Consider the following 19,413-nt stretch of genomic DNA (forward strand, 5'->3'; position numbering starts at 1 on the left):
GTGGTCTCGTGCGGTCTCATCTGAAGGTCACAGGTCACCGCGTTGACGTCCCTCCTACAGCGCGGTGGCACAGGTTGTGGATCTCTAAGAGGGAGCGTCCCTATCTAGGGCTTGCCCTACAATACTACTCAGTAGGGATCAGGGCCTAATTGGGGCCTTGGGGCAAAGTTCTGGCCTAGTCCAGGGGCATACTTACCTCCCTGGAAATGTCCATCCTCTTTGCTGGCTCCCTCAGGACTAACCCCGCTGGACTTCTAGTCCCCCGGAGGAGATCCGGATTCACAAAATGGCCGGTCGCTCCTCATTGGCTGGGATGGCCCTTGTGACCTATCCCCACCCCAAGGCTTCTGGGAGTTGTAGTTCTGCGATTCCCAAGATGGCCACCACAACTTACATTTGGGCTGCCGGAAGAGTGGAGGTAAGGAAGGGGGACCCCGCTACATAAATACACACACACACACATATATATATATATAATATATATATATATATATATATGTATACACACACACATATCCATACAGGAGGTAAGGAAGGGGGACCCCGCTACATATATACACACACACACACACACACACATATATATATATACACAGTATACACAATATATATATATACACAACAGGTATTACCAGATCTTCATCCGGAAAGAAGAGACAGCACACAGCCAAGTTGAAATAACAATATATTGAGGTAACAAAAACCAAGGCACTTCATCCGACGTTTCGGTCAGCTACACATGACCTTCCTCAGGGATGTGGAAGGTCACGTGTAGCTGACCGAAACGTCGGATGTAGTGCCTTCGTTTTTGTTACCTCAATATTTTGTTATTTCAACTTGGCTGTGTGCTGTCTCTTCTTTCCGGATGAAGATCTGGTAATACCTGTTGTTTCAATATCGCATATGGGATAAGCATCAGCTCTTCATTGTTTACAGAGTGCCTGCTGCCTTGTTTCATATATATATATATATATATATATATATATATATATATATATATATACACATACACACACACACACATATCCATACAGGCCGCGGTGGCGAACTGGCTATCCGGTTGTCTGGGACCAGATCACTATACAGATCAGAGACTATCTTCAATGGTGACACCATCCACGCGGGAGGTCACCCCACGTAGAGGCGGCAACAACCATCGTTGGATCAGTGGATCCTATCCTTCCGTTGTGGCGCTACCGGTTGCTGGAGTACCCGGCAGGTATCAACACGTGCACAAACTTTCACACGATAGTTGTGGGCAGCACTGTCTCACAGATTTGGGTGGGTTGCTACTTGTGGACACCAAGGTGGTTGGGAGCCCAGGGGCCTTCAGTACTTTGGGGGGATAGTCCATCAGGTATAGACATTGGGTTGGAGGACACAGTGAGGGTACGGCCGTGTGAGGCCTAGTTGGTGAGGACGGTATATTGCTATTATTGTTATGCATACAGTATAGATTTGTCTAGAAAATGGTGCTCAATATTAGGGTGCGCACTGTTTATATATTATAACAGTCATTGAAAGATCAAAAATAGGAACACTGTAATTCATCCATAGGTATAAAAGTCCATAAGTGTGTATGTGGGGGGCGGGGGCAAATACATACCTAGCGGTCAGTCTGCTTGACTACCGCACATATAATCAAAAATGCACAAACCCCTCTTTATACATAAACATCCCCACTATTAGGGTCAAAGGTATCAATATAAGGGCTACTGCCCATTACCTGCCCTTGGGTGTCCTTTAGTCCAGTAGTAGATAGTGTTCCACAGCGTGCAATCCTGATGAGTAGAAACGCGTTGGTGCGTTTGTTTTTTTTCACCCTCCTGTGAGCTCCTACAATAAATACCCTTCAGTTTTATTCTGGAGTTGCCCGTGAATAATTTTTTAATTTAGTATTCCTTCTGGTTGCTGCGCTCCTTTGCTCCATCTACTATGCATACAGTAAACTGTTATTTTATTCAGTGTGTGTATTATTGCAGTGGAGCGCAATCTTTTTCCCTTGTGCCCCCCTGCCAGCTGTCCTGCTCTCCTTGTGCCCCCCTCCCTCCCTTCTCCTTACCATGGTTCCCAGCGTCTGGGGTCCTTATGTCACATAACCCACGGCGTCATTTGACGCTGCGTTGCCATGGCGATGCCTCTCCAGATGATGGGTGAACCACGGTAAGTACGTGTTACAGAGGCCTTTGCCGCTTCCCCGGCACTTAATTTAAGTGTCTTCAGGAAGCACGCGGGGCCTCTGTAAACCCTGCACCCCCGCAGTTAATCTAGCGCCCCCGTTACGGGCGCACCCCTCAGTTTGCACACCGCTGTATTATTGTATTGGGTCCTGTCACAGAGTTATCCAACATAGTAGGATCCCGTGCAGGTGAAGGCGCTGTCACCAGACGGATCATGCACACCCCAGGCTCCCAGCAGCGGAGGCTCGGCCCTCCTGTGAGCCACAAGTAACGCACCACACACCGTAGCCGCCCTATCTCCCATGGGGTGGGGGAAAGTGCACTACTGTACATACAAAACAGTTTTTACTCATAATGGAGTCAAGTAAAAATAAAAGCAATTGCTTTCGAAATCAAGGATCAGATAATTCTACCAATGTTATCATACAAACCAAGGCAGTTATAGTAATGTAACAGAAAGATGATTGTGGTAATTGGATATTCATAACCACTAATTATTTTCTTTTTAGTCTAGAGCTTTCCTTTCAAGTTATTACCGGGACCACAACATCGAGCTATCCAAACTTCTCCATAGGCTGGGACAACCATTACCGTCATGGCTGAGACAAGAGCTCCAGAAAGTGAGATAGCATTGGAGACAAGGACTAATGCACTATTGCAGAATTATGGTTTCTTCACTATCAAAAAAAGACCACAAAAACAAAACCCTTCTCCTCTACACACTTATGATTGTCGGTTATGACCCTCTGTGTACTCACAAAATCCAGAACTTTTATATATGCACGTGGTGGCATTTTATTAGCACCAGTACTGTAAGTCAGCTCTCAGCGAACAATTGAGATATATGATAATATATGAGGTAATATCCTAAATTTAACATGGGACACATGCTTTGCCCATTTCCTCTAAGAACCAGAATCTTCCAGTAACTGTTTTATGATTGGAGATCTTCATTTAATACAACATGCACTACAGTCTGACAGAACCAAAGCAATGAACAGGAATAGCTTGCTGTGGATTCCAAGGTTAGTTATGCAATCAGATTATCACCAATGCCATTTTAATCAACTATCATTCATGTCATATTTTTTTATTTACTTCAAGAATTTACATTGGGTGGCAGGCTATATACTACAATCCCAATCATAATATATCGATATCAGGATTTCTCAAGCTACATACAGTATATACAGCTCAACCCCCTTATAACTCTGTGCTTGGGGTGCAAAGAGTCAGATCGCGTTATAAGCGGATCGCGTTAGAAATAATGTAAAATTGTATGCAATGTACAATAAAGTATTTAAGATACCAATAATCGTGTTGTAAAGTATTCATAAATACGAAAATTAGGAGCCGTGCTTGCATCGCGTTACAAGCGGATTCGCGTTGTAACGGATCGCGTTATAACGGGCTTGAGCTGTAGTACTTTTGGAAAAGCAAAGGTATGTCTTGCTCCTTAAACTGTGATCCTCCAAAAAAATTTAGTTCAATATAAACTTCTTGCAGCCCACATAAAGATTTTCTAGCTCTTGCAGTGCATTTGACAGGGAATTTCATCAGAAACTTGACTGCAATCTTTGCCATAATATCACCAGAGCTTTATGGGAATCATTGAAAGGTCAGCACTCTACAAAAGCTATTAGCTCAATTATATTCACTGAATCACAAAACCTAAACACAATTATCAGGTTTTGTTTCCAAACCTTTCAGCTCTTAGGCTGCGTCCATGGTAACTGTGCGGTGCGGAGGCGCGCTGAGGCTGAGGGAAAGCAGGTGCTTTCCCTGGCCTTAGTTCGCGCGCCGTCCGGGGGCGTGTCGGGGGGCGGGCCAGTGACGTCACGGAGCTGGTTTGCCCTCATTGGGCGAACCGCTCACGTGGCCGGCCCTGCGCTCCCGTAAGCGCTCAAACTAGAAATGTTTTAAGACCTACGCCTCCGCACGCCTGCGGATGCGTGCACGAGCCCCTGCTAAAGCCGCTCTCATTGCGGCTGCAGGGGCTCACTGACAAGCGTCAGCGCGCCTCAGCACGGGTCAGCGCCTAAGCCTTAAACTGCTAATATACTATCTCTTCAGAAGCATTGTCTATTTCTATAAATATGTTAGATGGTGTTTTCTAGTGACATGAAAGTTATAACATTAACCAAGTGCTATCATTTTTTTAGTTTACGGTCTAAAAACAGGCAGATTTAAGTGTCCACTCTGGTGTTCACCGATACAAACAGCTAGCTCATGTAATGTTCATTATATTACTGAAGTACTTTAAGGCATGCAGGTTACCCTGAATGAAGTCTGAAATATATTTTGTATATGAGGTGCCAATCCCTCTACTCACCATATAAAAATGTTCCCTTCATACAGTTTTGAAGGCTTCACTGCTATATTTAGCAATGCCTCCCTCCCCCCACATCACCACTAAAATGGCTGCTGTCATTCACACATATTGAAACAGACATTGCTGTGGTAACAAATAGGTGAAAACTCTGCAAAAAGTGACATTTTCGAGAAAATGGAATGGGAAGAAATGGACCAGCACAATATTGCAGAGCAATGAGTTGCTGTTCCTCCCGCGCACTCCGCCGGGTAAAAACTTCACTGCTAAAGTGGACGGATTTTTAATTTTTTTTAATTCAATAATTGTAATAAACTTTGTTTTGTGTTTCCTAATTTGTTTCTCCTCTTTGAATGTTTCAGTGTATCTACTTAATGAAGACATCAACATGTGGGCTTAGTTAAACCTTGCACTGCTTCAAACAAGGATTTCTCAAAAGACAAAAGAAAAGGAAATGAACTCTACATCCAAATGAAAACCTCAATTATTATTCTCAATACATAATCCTCTGTATTCATATCATGTTGGGAGTGTTTAATATGGGGCAACCAGGACACTGAGAGAGACGTTAGACTTTTCCACTGATAGGTTTATTTTTTATTCAGAGTGTAATTAATACTATGATATAGAGGCCTAATGTCTAACATGAGGACAAAGTATTTTTATTTGGGGTGAGAATCCCCTTTCTTGAAAGCGTTTGTTATAATTGCTATGCTGAGCACTTTGATCCCCTCTTCTGAAATAAAAACTGCTGTTGGTATTACTGTTTAAAAAAGACCATTTTGTTAGAATTGTCATGCGACAAACAAGTGTCATAGAACAAACAGCTGCATACAGAGAAACAACAAGCAAGGTGTAATCAATAATCAGTATGTCACAGGTCCCTTTGGGGATCATATAAATTGTAAGACTCAAACATTAGAAAATATTGTATCAATATATGTAATTCAATGCACTTCATGCTTTATATTTATTGCTGTAATTCTGTTTGTTTTATGATATTGGCCATGCCTGAGCCCAGCTGCAAAGATAGCGCTCCCTTTGTTTTGTATATCTTTTGTTATGGAATTGTTATTTTGACAAAACTATCCCTCACTGCTGCAATCCATACGGTGGGCAGCTCATTTATAGATTAGAAGTGCATAGATTCAAATTCTGGTTTCAAACATGTACATATTATCATTTAGAATAGTTAACCCAACATGCCTCATATTGAGTACAGAGTTAAGATGTTAATGCACCATTATGTGTTAAGGTCCATAGAGGTGAATTGAAGTTAATGAATTGCTAGCTATGCATTAACCCTTTCACACCAATTACATTAGTAGTCATAGTTTCACACTTACATATTCTGGTTGGAGATCGTATTCCGTCATCCATTTTGGCTCTTAAATAAGTTTAAAAGTGAAACCTACAGTACCTCTGATGCCATAATAGTGTTTCCTGTGATTATACAGATGCACTTCAATGTGCGTGGCGCATCTGTGACATCATATTTGCCACGTCGCAGAGCAACATGTGCACAAGCATATTCTTCTGCGCGCGCGACTGCAGGGGAGACAAGGCTGAAATCTGTTCTTTGATTGGACAGCTGCGTCACGTGATGCGGCCGTAGCAACCAGAAAACAAATTTGGAAAATGCTTCAACTGTCTCCCGCATTGCAGTAGCAAGCGGCGAGACTGTCGCGGTAGGTATAAGCGCTTTGCGGGGATGCATACTAATTCTTTTTGGTGCTGCGCGGCATCGCTCCGGAGCGTTTTTTGGTATAATCACAGCCTTAGTACTTCTGACTAGCTTACTAGAAATGAGGCACACTATTATTGGTTGGTGTTGGTAAGTATACTGTAGTCACATTTAAAAGCACTGACATTTGAAATTAAACCCTCTCTGAGTTGTGGATTATTTTAAGACCAGTTTTATAGCAGAGACAATTACAGCATACAGAACACTATTTATGATAGGCCAGTTTTGATGTAAATTGGCTTAGCTTTTCTGAGAAAAAAAGGTTGTGCAACAATTACTAACATAATAACAATAATAGTAATAATAACACTAATAATAATTTTATTTAAATATCGCATTTCTCCCCATGGGATTCAAAGCGCTTCACGTATTTAACACTATCAGGTACAAAAAAATGAAAAGAAAATATTTCAAGCTACTGTATAAAAGAAATCAAGTTTAAGATACAAATATAAAAATAGATGAACAGAATATAGGATGGAACGATACACAAAGTATTAAATGTCTGTTAGTTTGTGGTTCACTCATTGCATGCCTGGGTAATACATATTTAATGTATTAATATATAATAATAAGTATTTCAAAACTGTTATTATTACTTTGAAGATATATTTAGCTGAAATTATTTTCAGAAAATGTCTCATTTTGAAAAAGTGTTACATTTATAAAGTTATATTTGAGTGGAGATCAGAACATTTTAGTGGAAAGTTTAACTGAAAATTAAATATATTTGTATACAAAACATTTAACTACTACAAAATGGTTAACCCCATATGTACAGTACTAAAAATATTGAAATTCACAGTTCTGCAAAAACTATTGTAGGTATCATTCAAATAACGTAAGTTTTTTTTAACGTTTTTGCTTTTTTTATACCATAAGTCAGCGGTGCGCAAATTGGGGGCGCGAACCCCAGGGGGGCGGGAAATTTAGCTACGGGGTGCGCAAGCAGTTGCAGAGGCCCTCCGCTCTTCCCCCAGGCATTTAAATTAAATGCCGGGGGATCGCGTGAGGCCCCTGCAACTGTTTACTAACCGGGATTCAGCCAGCTGTGTTGCGTCGTCATGGCAACGCGGCAGGGCGCCATGTGAAGTGACGTCACAAGCGTCAAATGACACCGCGGGTCACGTGATGTGACGTCACATGACCCCGCAGCGTCATCTGATGTGGATGAAGGTAGGCGGGGGGCGCGAGAGCCGGGGGGAGAGACAGAGGGCCAAGCACTAAAAGTTTGCACTCCCCTGCCTTAAGTAATTTATTAAATTATAATATATTTTTTATTTTATTTTTAAGTTTAAATAATGGACTAAATAATAAGTTTGTGAGACTACAAAAGTGTTCTTCATGCAATAAACCCCTTGAAATGTTAGTAATTAACATTTATATTATTAATATATGTCATTAACCTTAGTGCACCTTACCAGTCCCCACTTACCTTAGGTCGCAGCGAGCACACAATTTGTTCTGTGGCTAGAAATGTTTCCTAGAATAATAGGATGCTAAGGGGACTATTGATTAAACTGCGTAAATACATTCCTGCCATATACACACATTAAGCCTTTTTCACATGGGCAAACTGCACATTAGTTGTGCCATTCCATGTGATACACAAATGAGGAAAAATATACATGCATATGTATGATTTATATACAGTAAATGATATCACCCAGAAAGTCACACCAAGAAATCTTGCCTACCTCAAGCGGTCTAGGACATTTGGTTGTCACCGTTTGGATGTGACTCACCCCGCCGCCTGAACCTGCAGCTGCTGGGCCTCTTCGCCGCTTAGGTAAGTGTCTAAACCCCCTACCCTAAGCCCTTACCCTAAAACACCCTATCCTAAGCCCTTAACCTAAAACACCCTATCGTAAGCCCTTACCCTAAAACACCCTACCCTAAGCCCTCACCCTAAAAACCCCTACCCTAAGCCCTCACCCTAAACCCCAAAACCCCTCTCCTAAGCCCTTACCCTAAAACACCCTACCCTAGGCCCTCACCCTAAACCCCAAAACCCCTCTCCTAAGCCCTTACCTAAGCCCTACCCTAAACCTAAAACCCCCTCTCCTAAGGCCTTACCCTAAACCTCCTACGTTAACCGATAAAACCACCAGGGGTGCGCTTACTGCCAGTACAGGGCAGTATACTAGCCATCAGGTGACCTGGCTGCATTCTTTTTCCTACACAAGTGCATCAGCATAGTTCCGATTTACATATCTATATACAGTAAAAGTGTCTATTCATTTATGAAAAAAGCTTACATTTAGCCTTTAATAGTAATAATCCTCTCAGAGCAGGACATTACTGGCCAATAATGCCATAGCTGTGTTCAAGCCACTGCTACGCCTCAGGCCTTCAACTCTTCCAGCCAGGGCATTATTGGCCACTAAAACACTGTGTTCTGAGTTGATTATTACATGAATAATATCTTTATAAAATCGTTTTTTTTTTCGTTGTGTTAAAAGAAATTGTTAAAAGTTAAATATTTAAAAAAAAAAACATTTTAATCTTTTAGATATTGTTAACAAAGTTTAATACTGTATTTAATTTTATTTTTTTGCAGGTTTCTGTCTACTGGAACTTCATTTCAGGCATTGGCATTTTCTTTTATGATGTATAGTACAAGCGTCCAAAAAATTGTGTATAACACCTGCGATGCTATTCATAATGCATTACAAGAATATCATACGCCATTTCCCACCGTCAAACGCTTGAGCACTATGGCAAACGATTTTCAGAGCAATTGGATTGTGTTGGTTGCATTGATGGGAAACGCATTTGCATTAAAAATCCCAAAAATACAGGATCTATGTTTTACCATTATAAACATTTTCATTCAATAGTTTTGCAAGCAGTAGCAGATGCAAAATATAAATTCATTGCTATTGATGTTGGTTCATTTGTGATGGGGGCGTTTTTTAGAGCATCTTCACTATACAAGCTAATAGAAGACAAGATTTTACAGCTATCTTTTGACCAAATTTTGCCACTGAGTAAAACAAACCTCAAATTGCCACATGTACTTTTAGCTGATGAGGCCTATCCATTGCTCCCTTACTTGATGACGCTCTACAGCAGACAAGGATTGCCCAAAGAAGAAGCCATCTTTAATTATAGGCTTTCTAGGGCAAGAAGGCTGGTGTAGTATGCCTTTGGCATATTGACCGCAAAATGGAGAATCCTGATAAATCCATTGTAACCAATGTGCCAAATGCGAAAATAATTGATAAATGTGCTGCTATACTACCAAATATATTTTAATCGATTTAGAAGGCAGCCATGATTTAACGGTAGCTACGCACATTACTACTCCTAGTAATCAGCTTCACATATGTAGGTCAAATAATGCCACAGCTACTAGGTCAAAAAACATTTGCAATAGTTTTAAAGAATATTTTAACGGTGATGGTGCTGTACCATGGCAACATATTTAAACTTTTCATTATATATCTTTTGTCTCTGAGTGTTTTATAATTGTGATGTTTCAAGGTTATTACATAAACAGTATGCACATGTATATATTTATTATGTAATAAACTGATTCAACTATTTGACATACAAATGGTGTGGTACCTTAGTAACTGGTTGTGTTATTTATGTATAATGAATACATTCGCAAAGCCAAACAATTGTATTCGAATACTGCTCAATATATTATTACAAAATGTATGGTATTTGATAATTTTCTGATATCTATACGGGGTATATCTGTGGGTATTGTTATAAACTTACTTTATTGATTATGTTTATATTGTTATAATTTAATTAACGGTTTATATTTCAATTAGTTTTGCCGTGTTTTTATTTTTTTTAGTACAGTTACAGTACATTGTCTAATTTTGAGATATATACTGTAATAAATCTATTATATACTTCACCTGCTGATTGTTAAGAAGATTCAATACACGTAGACGTACTGTATAGTGAACGGAAAAATAATTTAGTAACAAGTGCAACCAACAATGCAAACTGTAACTTTTGATAGGTTACAAAACAAACATATAAAATAATGTAAAACCAAAGTGCAAAACAGCACGAAAACAGAGGGGAAAACATTAGTAAAGAATAGACAATTACTCTTCCTCTACTGCCCTAAGCACAACTGTTTCATGCCTTGTTCTTAAGTTCTTTGCAAGGTTCATGTTCTTTAAAAAAAGGAAGTAGACTTTTTAGAAAATCCATATCTGAATCGTTGGAACCCTGAAACACATTCGTTATCACCTGCAGCTTCTAGTTTTCAAGGGCCAACATCTCCCTGTTGCAATCATTCTGTACTTTTTTCTTTTTGGGTGGTGGTTCACTGTTGATAACGGTTTCACACACTGAATCCTCCAACTCCACTAATGCAGTTGTGTCAAAGACGGCCTACAAACACTGGGGAACCGCCACTAAAGTTTAAGCAAGTACTTGAGATGGAGTTGAGGGAGTAAATGATGAGGCTGTATCATTTTCGGGAACTGATTATGTTGACAGGTGATATAGATTACAATCAGTCACTGCAGGTGTCATCTGCTCCCCCAGGAAGAGCATACAAGAAAAAAAGGGCCATGTTGATGGACGATCCTGCGTGCTGGATCCGGCATCCCCTGAGCGCCCAGGCCTTAATTTCTTTATTCACGTCGGAAAGAATCCCTCAAATTTTTCCATTTTGACTTGGCAAAGTCACCTAACAATAAAAATATAAATAATTTAGAACTGTGACGGAAAATACTAGTTACAAGAGGATTTTTTTAAAAAGTATTAATTGAATTAAGTATGATGCAATTCAACATTTAACAATTGTTTTAAAAAATATATGTAGCCTAGCTGTCCGATACTATCTTTCTTTTGGGCCCTAACTGTATAAGTCTGTTAAGTACAGGCACTGTGAGGGATAAGTTCTCTCATGAAGGTCTAGCTTGCTGTTACAGCCTGGATGCACTGTTACTGTATCCAGGGGTGGACCTAGCAACAATCTGATAGTGTCATCCTTGGGAGGATACTGGCTTGGTCACATGCACAAAATGTGCTGCCTGTCAGTTTCAGACCTGCCCTGTTATGCGGCAGGGTTACAAGCTGCTCCCAGCGGATACATATCTGACACTCTCCCAGAAGCCAGGGCTCTCTCCCCTCCCCCTATGGAATGGAAGCATGTATATACCATCAGGGGTAAAGGAGCTGCGATGGGGCCTACAGGCCTCAAGATTGTGTGATGCTGCTCAAGGGATTGTACCTGTGGGAACATCATATGCCATTAATAAACCCAGTTGGACTATACTTTGTGGCTGGTTTTCTGGAACATTATCTTGGTGCCAGTGTGGATAATCCTGGCAGTACCAGGATCCTCACTGGCTGGAGGCACAGCACCATGGAGGATAAGCACTGAGAACCTGTCCTGATGTCTCCCTATACCACCGCAGAGTTTCTCAAGTCCTCCTGTTCCACCTCACAGGCATGCACTGCACCAGAATACATGGTAGCCGCATGATCTTACTCAGGATGGGGGAATAAGTGCTACACATGGAGGTGCTGCTGAGATCTATGCATCAGGACAGGTTTTTGCAGCAGGAAAAGGACTGTGCTTTAGGACTCAAAGGGAGTGCAGGAGATGGTGGCCTGCTCCATGCAGTCCTGTATTAACCTCTGTTCTGTATACGTTGGCAGGCATCTTAGGAGGTGCAATTGAGTCTTTTTGCTTGACGAGCTGCAGCTATACTATGATGGTCCCCCTTAGTGAGGGGCCGCCGTGCGTGGTTCTACACTAAGAAATGGTGCGGGAGAGGTACCCCTAGGCTTCCCCGGGGAGCTGCAAGCCGTACTGTGCAACACTATGAAGAGTGGGGGTATTTCACTGGGAGACTACAGCCGACCCAGCTACCCTATTCTGCTTGAGTGGGCAGGTATCTGAGGATGGGCAACTGATCCACAGGTGACTAGGACATCTGCTGGAGGAGCTGCAGCCACACACAACATGGCTCCCGAAAAGTGTGCTGCATAATGTACTTTTACCAAACCAAAATGGCGGTTCCTGCTGAAAAGGGAGCCGCACACTGACATTTGCCATATAAAATGGTGGTTCCCGCCAAAAACAGGAACCTTGTGTTAGTTTGCAAAAGCCTTGCAAGCTCTTCTTTTGCTCAGCATCCAGAAATGGTGCGAAAAGCAGAGACCGCGCTTTTTTCTCCCTCCTGATTGGACATCTGGGTCCACCAGGGGGAGGGGATAGGGCATGACTAGCCCAAGACTGCTGGATGCAAGGAGCTCTGCCACGGGGACTCTGTGGCTGCAAGACGTGTGCGGAGCTACTAAAGACTAAACCTAAAATGGCCGTCGAGCTATGAACCCCCAGCGAGCTAACTGGCGGAGTGCTTGTGATTTTGCAAGATGATGAAACCATACTACTGGGGTTCTCCCACTTGTGCGACTGCCCTGGTCAGGAGCTATGGTTGCTATCAAAATGTGGAACCTGCCAAGTTCCGTACCTTCAGCCCAAAACAACGGGGTCCGAGCTGCCTGTCACTGATATGAACACAGCGGAGCTGAAAAGCCTCTACACCATGGTAAAGAAATTTTCAGCGCTGGCCCAAGGATCATCGGGGCGATGCGCAAGCCCATTATATGGCACTGGTGTAAGATAATTCCATCTGGAGCACTCCTGTGTGGAGTCTGGCCCGGTGAGTCAAAACTCTGGGGTAGACTCTCTTTGCGGAGTAGGGTGGAGATGACGTCCCCTTTCCAGCCCTGCCATGTCAATTGATACCCTCAGGGACTCACCTGCTGCTTTACCGGAGTCGGTGTCGTCAGCTGCCTTGTCCGGAACGATGTTGGAGACGTCCAGTATTCTGCCGGAGGTCTGCGGAAAAGGCCTAACTGCTTACTGTGAGGTACTCAGTTCATCTTCCACACCAACCCGCTCCACGAGGGAGGATCCCGCTGTGGTGGATGCTGCTTCCGGTTCATTGGACGACAAGGGTATGACCATCCCTGAGGTACTGGTCGGGGTCTCCCACGCTCCCAAGTTGAAGGTCATCCTGCTCATTCTGGAGCCCGTCGTATGCCCCGAGAGAGAGATTCGGGATTTTGATCCTCGCTGGGCCCAAGCACAGGAAGCTACCACACAGTACCTGTGGCAGAGCCAGGAGATGCGTGAGGCCCGTGCCCATGCTGCTGCCTATGTTCAGGCATCGAAGAGGTGCTTCACGACTCTGGGACTCGCGAAGGAGTTCCACAAGGTAGTACTGGCTGGTACTACCTCTTACACCATCCCGGTGCTAATTCCATCACCATGACTGGAGGGAGTTGAGCGAGAAGAACTGTCCGGCTGGATGGACTCCCAGAATGCCACCCTTTCTCCGGTGAGTGATAGGTCCTCTGACTCATTTCTCTTACAGTGCTGGGGGAGAAAAGAAGAGATGGACCACCAAGAGGCTGCAGCCATTGCGGTGGCCAGGTGCACTACCGCTCAGGGCCTTGGCCAATTGAGCGCTGCCGGGACTATGAACACTACCATTGCTTCACCTGGGGAACATCACCTGGCTGAACATCATGTGCCATTAATAAACCCAGTTGGACTATACTTTGTGGCTGGTTTTCTGGGACATTATCTGGGTGCCAATGAGGACCATCCTTGCTGCACCAGGATCCTCACTGGCTGGAGGTGCTGCACCATGGAAGATCAGCACAGAGAACCTGTCCTGATGTCTCCCTATACCACCACTGAGTTTCTCAAGGACTCCTTTTCCACCTCACAGGTCTGCACTGCACCAGAACATACGGTAGCCACATGATCTCATTCAGGGTGGTGGAAAAGGTGCTACATACATATATATATATATATATATATATATATATATATATATATATATATATATATATATATATAAATATATATATATATATATGAACAAAAGAAAAAGAAGCGCCAGCTCCATAGCATAATACTGTATTGAAAAGATACAAATTTATTCAAATGCAAGAGAGGCCGCTAGGACATGCATTCACTTCAAATTGGTAAAAACATTAATAGGAGACAATATTTAGGTTATATTAAAATAGTTTTATTTTATTATGTATTTTAATATATATTATTTTTACACCAATAATGCAAGACAAATTATATATTATTTTTATTATTATAATTTTATTTTTTGTTAATTTGCATTACTCATAGATATATACAGAATACCCATATTGTCTGTTTGTTTATTCATATCTGTCTGCATCATTTATTATAATTTTTCTTTTTTACATATTAAGCTAGTAATTAATTATTTTCCTAATTGTATCCCTCCAAGTAGACATGTTATGGTGCTACATGATTTTACTGTTGTTTTTGACAATCATATTATGTTCAGCTAATAATGTCTTCTAACTTTCATTTATGTGCATTATGCAATAGTAGTCATTGACTGGCTGAGCATGTTCACGACATGATTGGCTGTAACTTCTCTGTCACAGCCGGATTCAATCTGGCATTATCATAGGCTGGGTACTTATAGACAGAGAAGCTATCAGCCAATCATCCCTTGAAGAAGTCACTCACGTGATGAAACGCGTCGGACGTCGTGACGCATGACGCACTGACGTCATCCGCAAACCAGGAATTGTGTGTGAGGACATTGTAGCAGCTACACGTGGGTTAGAGCTGGCGATTTTGGCTGGAACAGAGTGAGAGGAGAGAGGTTATTTCTACTATACTGCTGGGGTGATGCTCCTACATTTGGATACACAGATTGTGGATATTCCTGCTGTGATGTTGAGAGTCCTTTCCAAGTGCAATTAGTGATGATCCTGTAGATACAGCTACACCACCACTGAAGTGGAGAACATAATCTCTCCCCTCCTCTCATCTGTGGACATTCCATACTGTTAAGTATCTGCCTGCACACCCTTATTATCAGCATTACTGTTTCTATCACACTGGCTGCACCTCCCCCTTTCATGGTTCCTGGATATTTACAGATTGTCTCCTATGAATGTTTTTACCAATTTGAAGTGAGTGCATGTCCTGGCGGCCTCTCTGCATTTGAATAAATTTGTACCTTTTCAATACAGTATTATGCTATGGTGCTGGCGCTTCTTTTTCTTTTGTTCTTGTAGATTCCTTGATCTGGCTAAATCATATAGAAGCCTGCCTCCCCATACAGTGACTGGAATACATTTTTCTGGTCTGTTCTATTTTTATTTTTATATTGGACACTGTTTTAGTTAATTTATTTGTTTGTGTTATTCATATATGACTTATTGTGTTATATATATGATTATATTCCATTGTAATTTTTTCTAACACCACCACATATCTACAAAACACAAATATATTTTTATTGCACTATTCTAGAACGCACCAAACACACTGTTAGTGCTACTCCCCCTTTTATTTTTTTCCTGTATGTATATATATATGTAACGGGTATTCCCTCCTGTCTGACCCACCCAATCTCACATTTGCCCGTGTGGTCTAACCGGTACCCATTACATGATAGTGTATGGTGGTGCACCTGCAGGCAACAGGACTCCTGAGTCTCCCACACGATGGTATTAGGGGATGTCATCAGGAACAGGTAGCCGAGGTAGTGGGTGCGAGTCCTACCTATATCATGTGCAGCGCCTCCACCTCATCAGGATCTATGCTTCCGCAGGGAGATGGTCCTGGTGAGGAACTCCTTCTCGGTGGTGACTGCCACTGCATAGTAATCTCACACTCACACAGTGGGGGTATCTTTGAACAGGGCATCTTTATTGACGATCTTACTGTAGTAGACTGCCCCATGCAGCTTTCAGCTCTAGCCGCACATTTCTCCGTGCTGTCCCTTTGCCAGGTACTGCCCTCCTAATCGGAGTGGGATCCCCTCTCCCCATAGGGAGATCACTCCTGTGCCAGGTCCCTGGACACACTGTGGCCTAGACAGGCTTGATTTGGATATTCGTGCCACTAGTTACAGCACTAGGGTCACAAAGCTATCCTGCAATCCCTTTCACAGGAGCCAAACACATCAGCAACAACAACTCTAACTTGACAGTGTTGTGCCTTATATACCTCAGGGGGCAGGCACATCTCTGATGTCACTATCCAGGGATTCAGAGCATGCAGCCACTCCCATCCATACATAGGGCACCTCACCAGGGTGTGAGGGAAAACCTCCATAACTACTGCTGGCAGTCCTGTACTTACCAGGGTTTACTGCCAACAGGGAAGATGTCTGCAGTCCATTATTATGCATGGCTACATATATATGCAAAAAACAAAAGAAAAACAGGAGCACTCCTAGCGTAATAAAGTATAAAAAGGTTTTTATAGAGTTGTAGATGGGATGTCTGCAGTCCATTATTATGCATGGCTACATACTCCCCCTGGTGAATCCCCACCGTCCCGGCTGGTAACCAAAATTTGGTGTACCTTGCGCCAGGAAAGTCCTCCAGCAGCAGCAGGAAGCAGAGCGGAGCACAGCCGTGGAGTAAACAGGGCTAAACGAAGGTGGTGACTAAAAAAAGTTTATTGAACAGACATGTGCAGCTGATGGATCCTCTGACGCGTTTCAGCCCTCAGGCCTTTGTCAAAGAGTGATCCATTAGTAATGGGAGGAACATAGATATAGGCAGAATCAACACAAAACACATGCACCAAATCTACATCAGGTGAGGTGGGTAATTCGCATAATTACTATGTGACAGCCACATTAAAAACATTTAAAAACAATGCCAAGGGGTATAATACAGCATACAGGCATACCCCGCTTTAAGGACACTCACTTTAAGTACACTCGCGAGTAAGTACACATCGCTCAATAGGCAAATGGCAGCTCACGCATGCGCCTGTCAGCACGTCCTGAACAGCAATACCCTGTACCGAAGCTGTACGCAAGCGGGGAGACTATAGAGCCTGTTGCACATGTCTTATTTACATCAGTTATGCACGTATATGATGATTGCAGTACAGTACATGCATCGATAAGTGGGGAAAAGGTAGTGCTTCACTTTAAGTACATTTTCGCTTTACATACATGCTCCGGTCCCATTGCATACGTTAATGCGGGATATGCCTGTATAAGAAAACAAATTAATGTATCAGTAGCTATACAATTATATGTTCCCGGCAATGAATGAGATGTCAAATCTAAATGAATAGATATACATATGTCTGATGCAGTAATTAGATAAAAAGTAATAAGAACTGGACATTCTTATAGAGGATAAGTAATGAGTGGCAACAACATTCATATTAATATACACAATAAATAGTGTTCTGTAATGGGGAGTGAATGAGTGAAAGGGAGGGGGTGGAGTGGGGGGGGGGGGGAAGGAAATGTGTAATGGGACATGATAATCAATGAGAACTGGATATATGTATTAGTCATGGAGGAAATGTTGCAGTTCCCAGTCGACATTAAGACCATGTGGCTGGAGAGTATTTAGAGAAAAGATCCATTGCATCTCCATTTTATTTAACCTGTTCAATCTATCTCCACCTCTAACATGTGTGGGGATATGTGCAATGCCAAAAAATCTAAAATTCTCTAAACTGCCAGATGAGCATAATGTAAAATGTTTGGATACCGGATGTAAAATATCCTTTTTGTTAATCAGTCTTATGTGTTCAGATATTCTTTTGTGTAATAGGCGGATGGTCCTGCCTACATATTTAGCATTGCAACCACATAGAATCACATACTGTATACAACATAGCTCGTGTGACAGTTTATAAAAATTGAAATTCTAAATTTGGTATTAGTGGAGGCAGTTTGAACTTTTTTAGTAGGTAATGCGTATTGGCAGCATCTACAAAAGCCGCATTTAAAGAAACCTTTGGGTATATTTCTAACTCTGGATTGAGGTTGTGACTGATAAAGACTTTTGGAGAGGGATGTGGCCAAAGTATTGGCCCTCCTAAATGCAAATCTTGGACTTTGAATGAATGGTTCAAAATCAGGATCTAATTTCAATATGTTCCAATGCTTGGATACAATGTATTTAATCTGAGATGCCTGTCTGCTGTACTTGGTGATAAATAAAGGATTATCTTGATATTTGTTTTTTGTCTTTGTTTGATTTTTATTGCCTTTTATCAACATTGTCCTATCAGAACATTCAGCACAATTAAAGGCCTGATCTATGTCTTTCTTAGAGTACCCTCTATCTGCAAATTTTGAACTTAGGGTATGTGACTGTTGGAGAAAATTGTCATGGTTTGAGCATAACCTTTTATAACGCAAAAATTGCCCCTTTGGAATCCGATGAATCATGGATCTGGATGGCTGCTCTTTGCATATAAGTATGAATTCCTTGAATGGGGTTTCGTAAAGATGTCAGTAGATATTGCAGAGTCTGGGTCACCATGGAGTGTCACATCTAAGTAATTGATACTATGTGGATCAGTGTTGAATGTGAAATTAAGGTTAATATCATTAGTGTTTAAAGTGTCAATAAAGGTGTGCAGGGTGTGTAGGTCACCATCCCAGATGAAAATCAAGTCGTCAATGTAACGTTTATAGAAAATAATGTTAGAACGATAAATGTTAGTGCTACCAAAAATGTGAACAGATTCCCATAAACCCATAAAAAGATTGGCATAGGAGGGGGCGAAGGAAGTCCCCATTGATGTGCCTCGTGTTTGAAGATAAAAAAGTGAATCAAAAAGAAAATAATTGTGTGTAAGTAAAAATAAAATAGAATCATTGATGAAAGTGATTTGTGCAGTGGATAGTGAAGATAATTGTAAATAGTAGTATATTGCTTTAAGGCCATGTTAATGTGCTATTATTGTGTATAATGATGTGACATCCATGGTGACCCACCTGTAGCTCTCCTTCCAGACAACGTTCTCAAGTCAATGAGTAGTGCAGTCGTATCTCGTATGAAGGATGGTAAGTGCTGTACGATGGGCTGTAGAAAGTGATCAACATATCGGGAGACACCATCTCCCAAAGATCCAATGCTAGAGACAATGGGTCGCCCTGGAGGGTTCTCCATTGACTTGTGGATCTTTGGGAGATGGTGAAACACTGGTACGATAGGAAATTCACACATCAGATAATTTCTTTCTCTGTTACTTAGGACCTGTAAAACATCACCAAGTTCCTAAAGTGTTTCTAGCAATCTTATGGCTTCATTCCATAATATATAATTAATGTATTTAACTGCTGATTGAACTATAATAGCCCCCCCTTTATCGGCATTTTTGATTATAA

General features: G+C 41.8%; 1 protein-coding gene across 1 annotated transcript in view; it reads left to right on the top strand.

Annotated features, from left to right (window-relative positions):
* Positions 1–5,607, top strand: part of LOC142503772 (bifunctional heparan sulfate N-deacetylase/N-sulfotransferase 4) — a 381,904-nt gene extending 376,297 nt beyond the window's left edge. Inside the window, exons 14-15 of the mRNA XM_075616452.1 lie at positions 2,690–3,205; positions 4,872–5,607. Coding sequence (XP_075472567.1) covers positions 2,690–2,809 — 120 coding nt within the window. The 3' untranslated portion in view covers positions 2,810–3,205; positions 4,872–5,607. The remainder of the gene's footprint in view (positions 1–2,689; positions 3,206–4,871) is intronic.
* Positions 5,608–19,413: the final 13,806 nt, after the last annotated feature.

The sequence above is a fragment of the Ascaphus truei genome, chromosome 1, assembly GCF_040206685.1.
Source record: "Ascaphus truei isolate aAscTru1 chromosome 1, aAscTru1.hap1, whole genome shotgun sequence".
Classification (NCBI taxonomy): domain Eukaryota; kingdom Metazoa; phylum Chordata; class Amphibia; order Anura; family Ascaphidae; genus Ascaphus; species Ascaphus truei.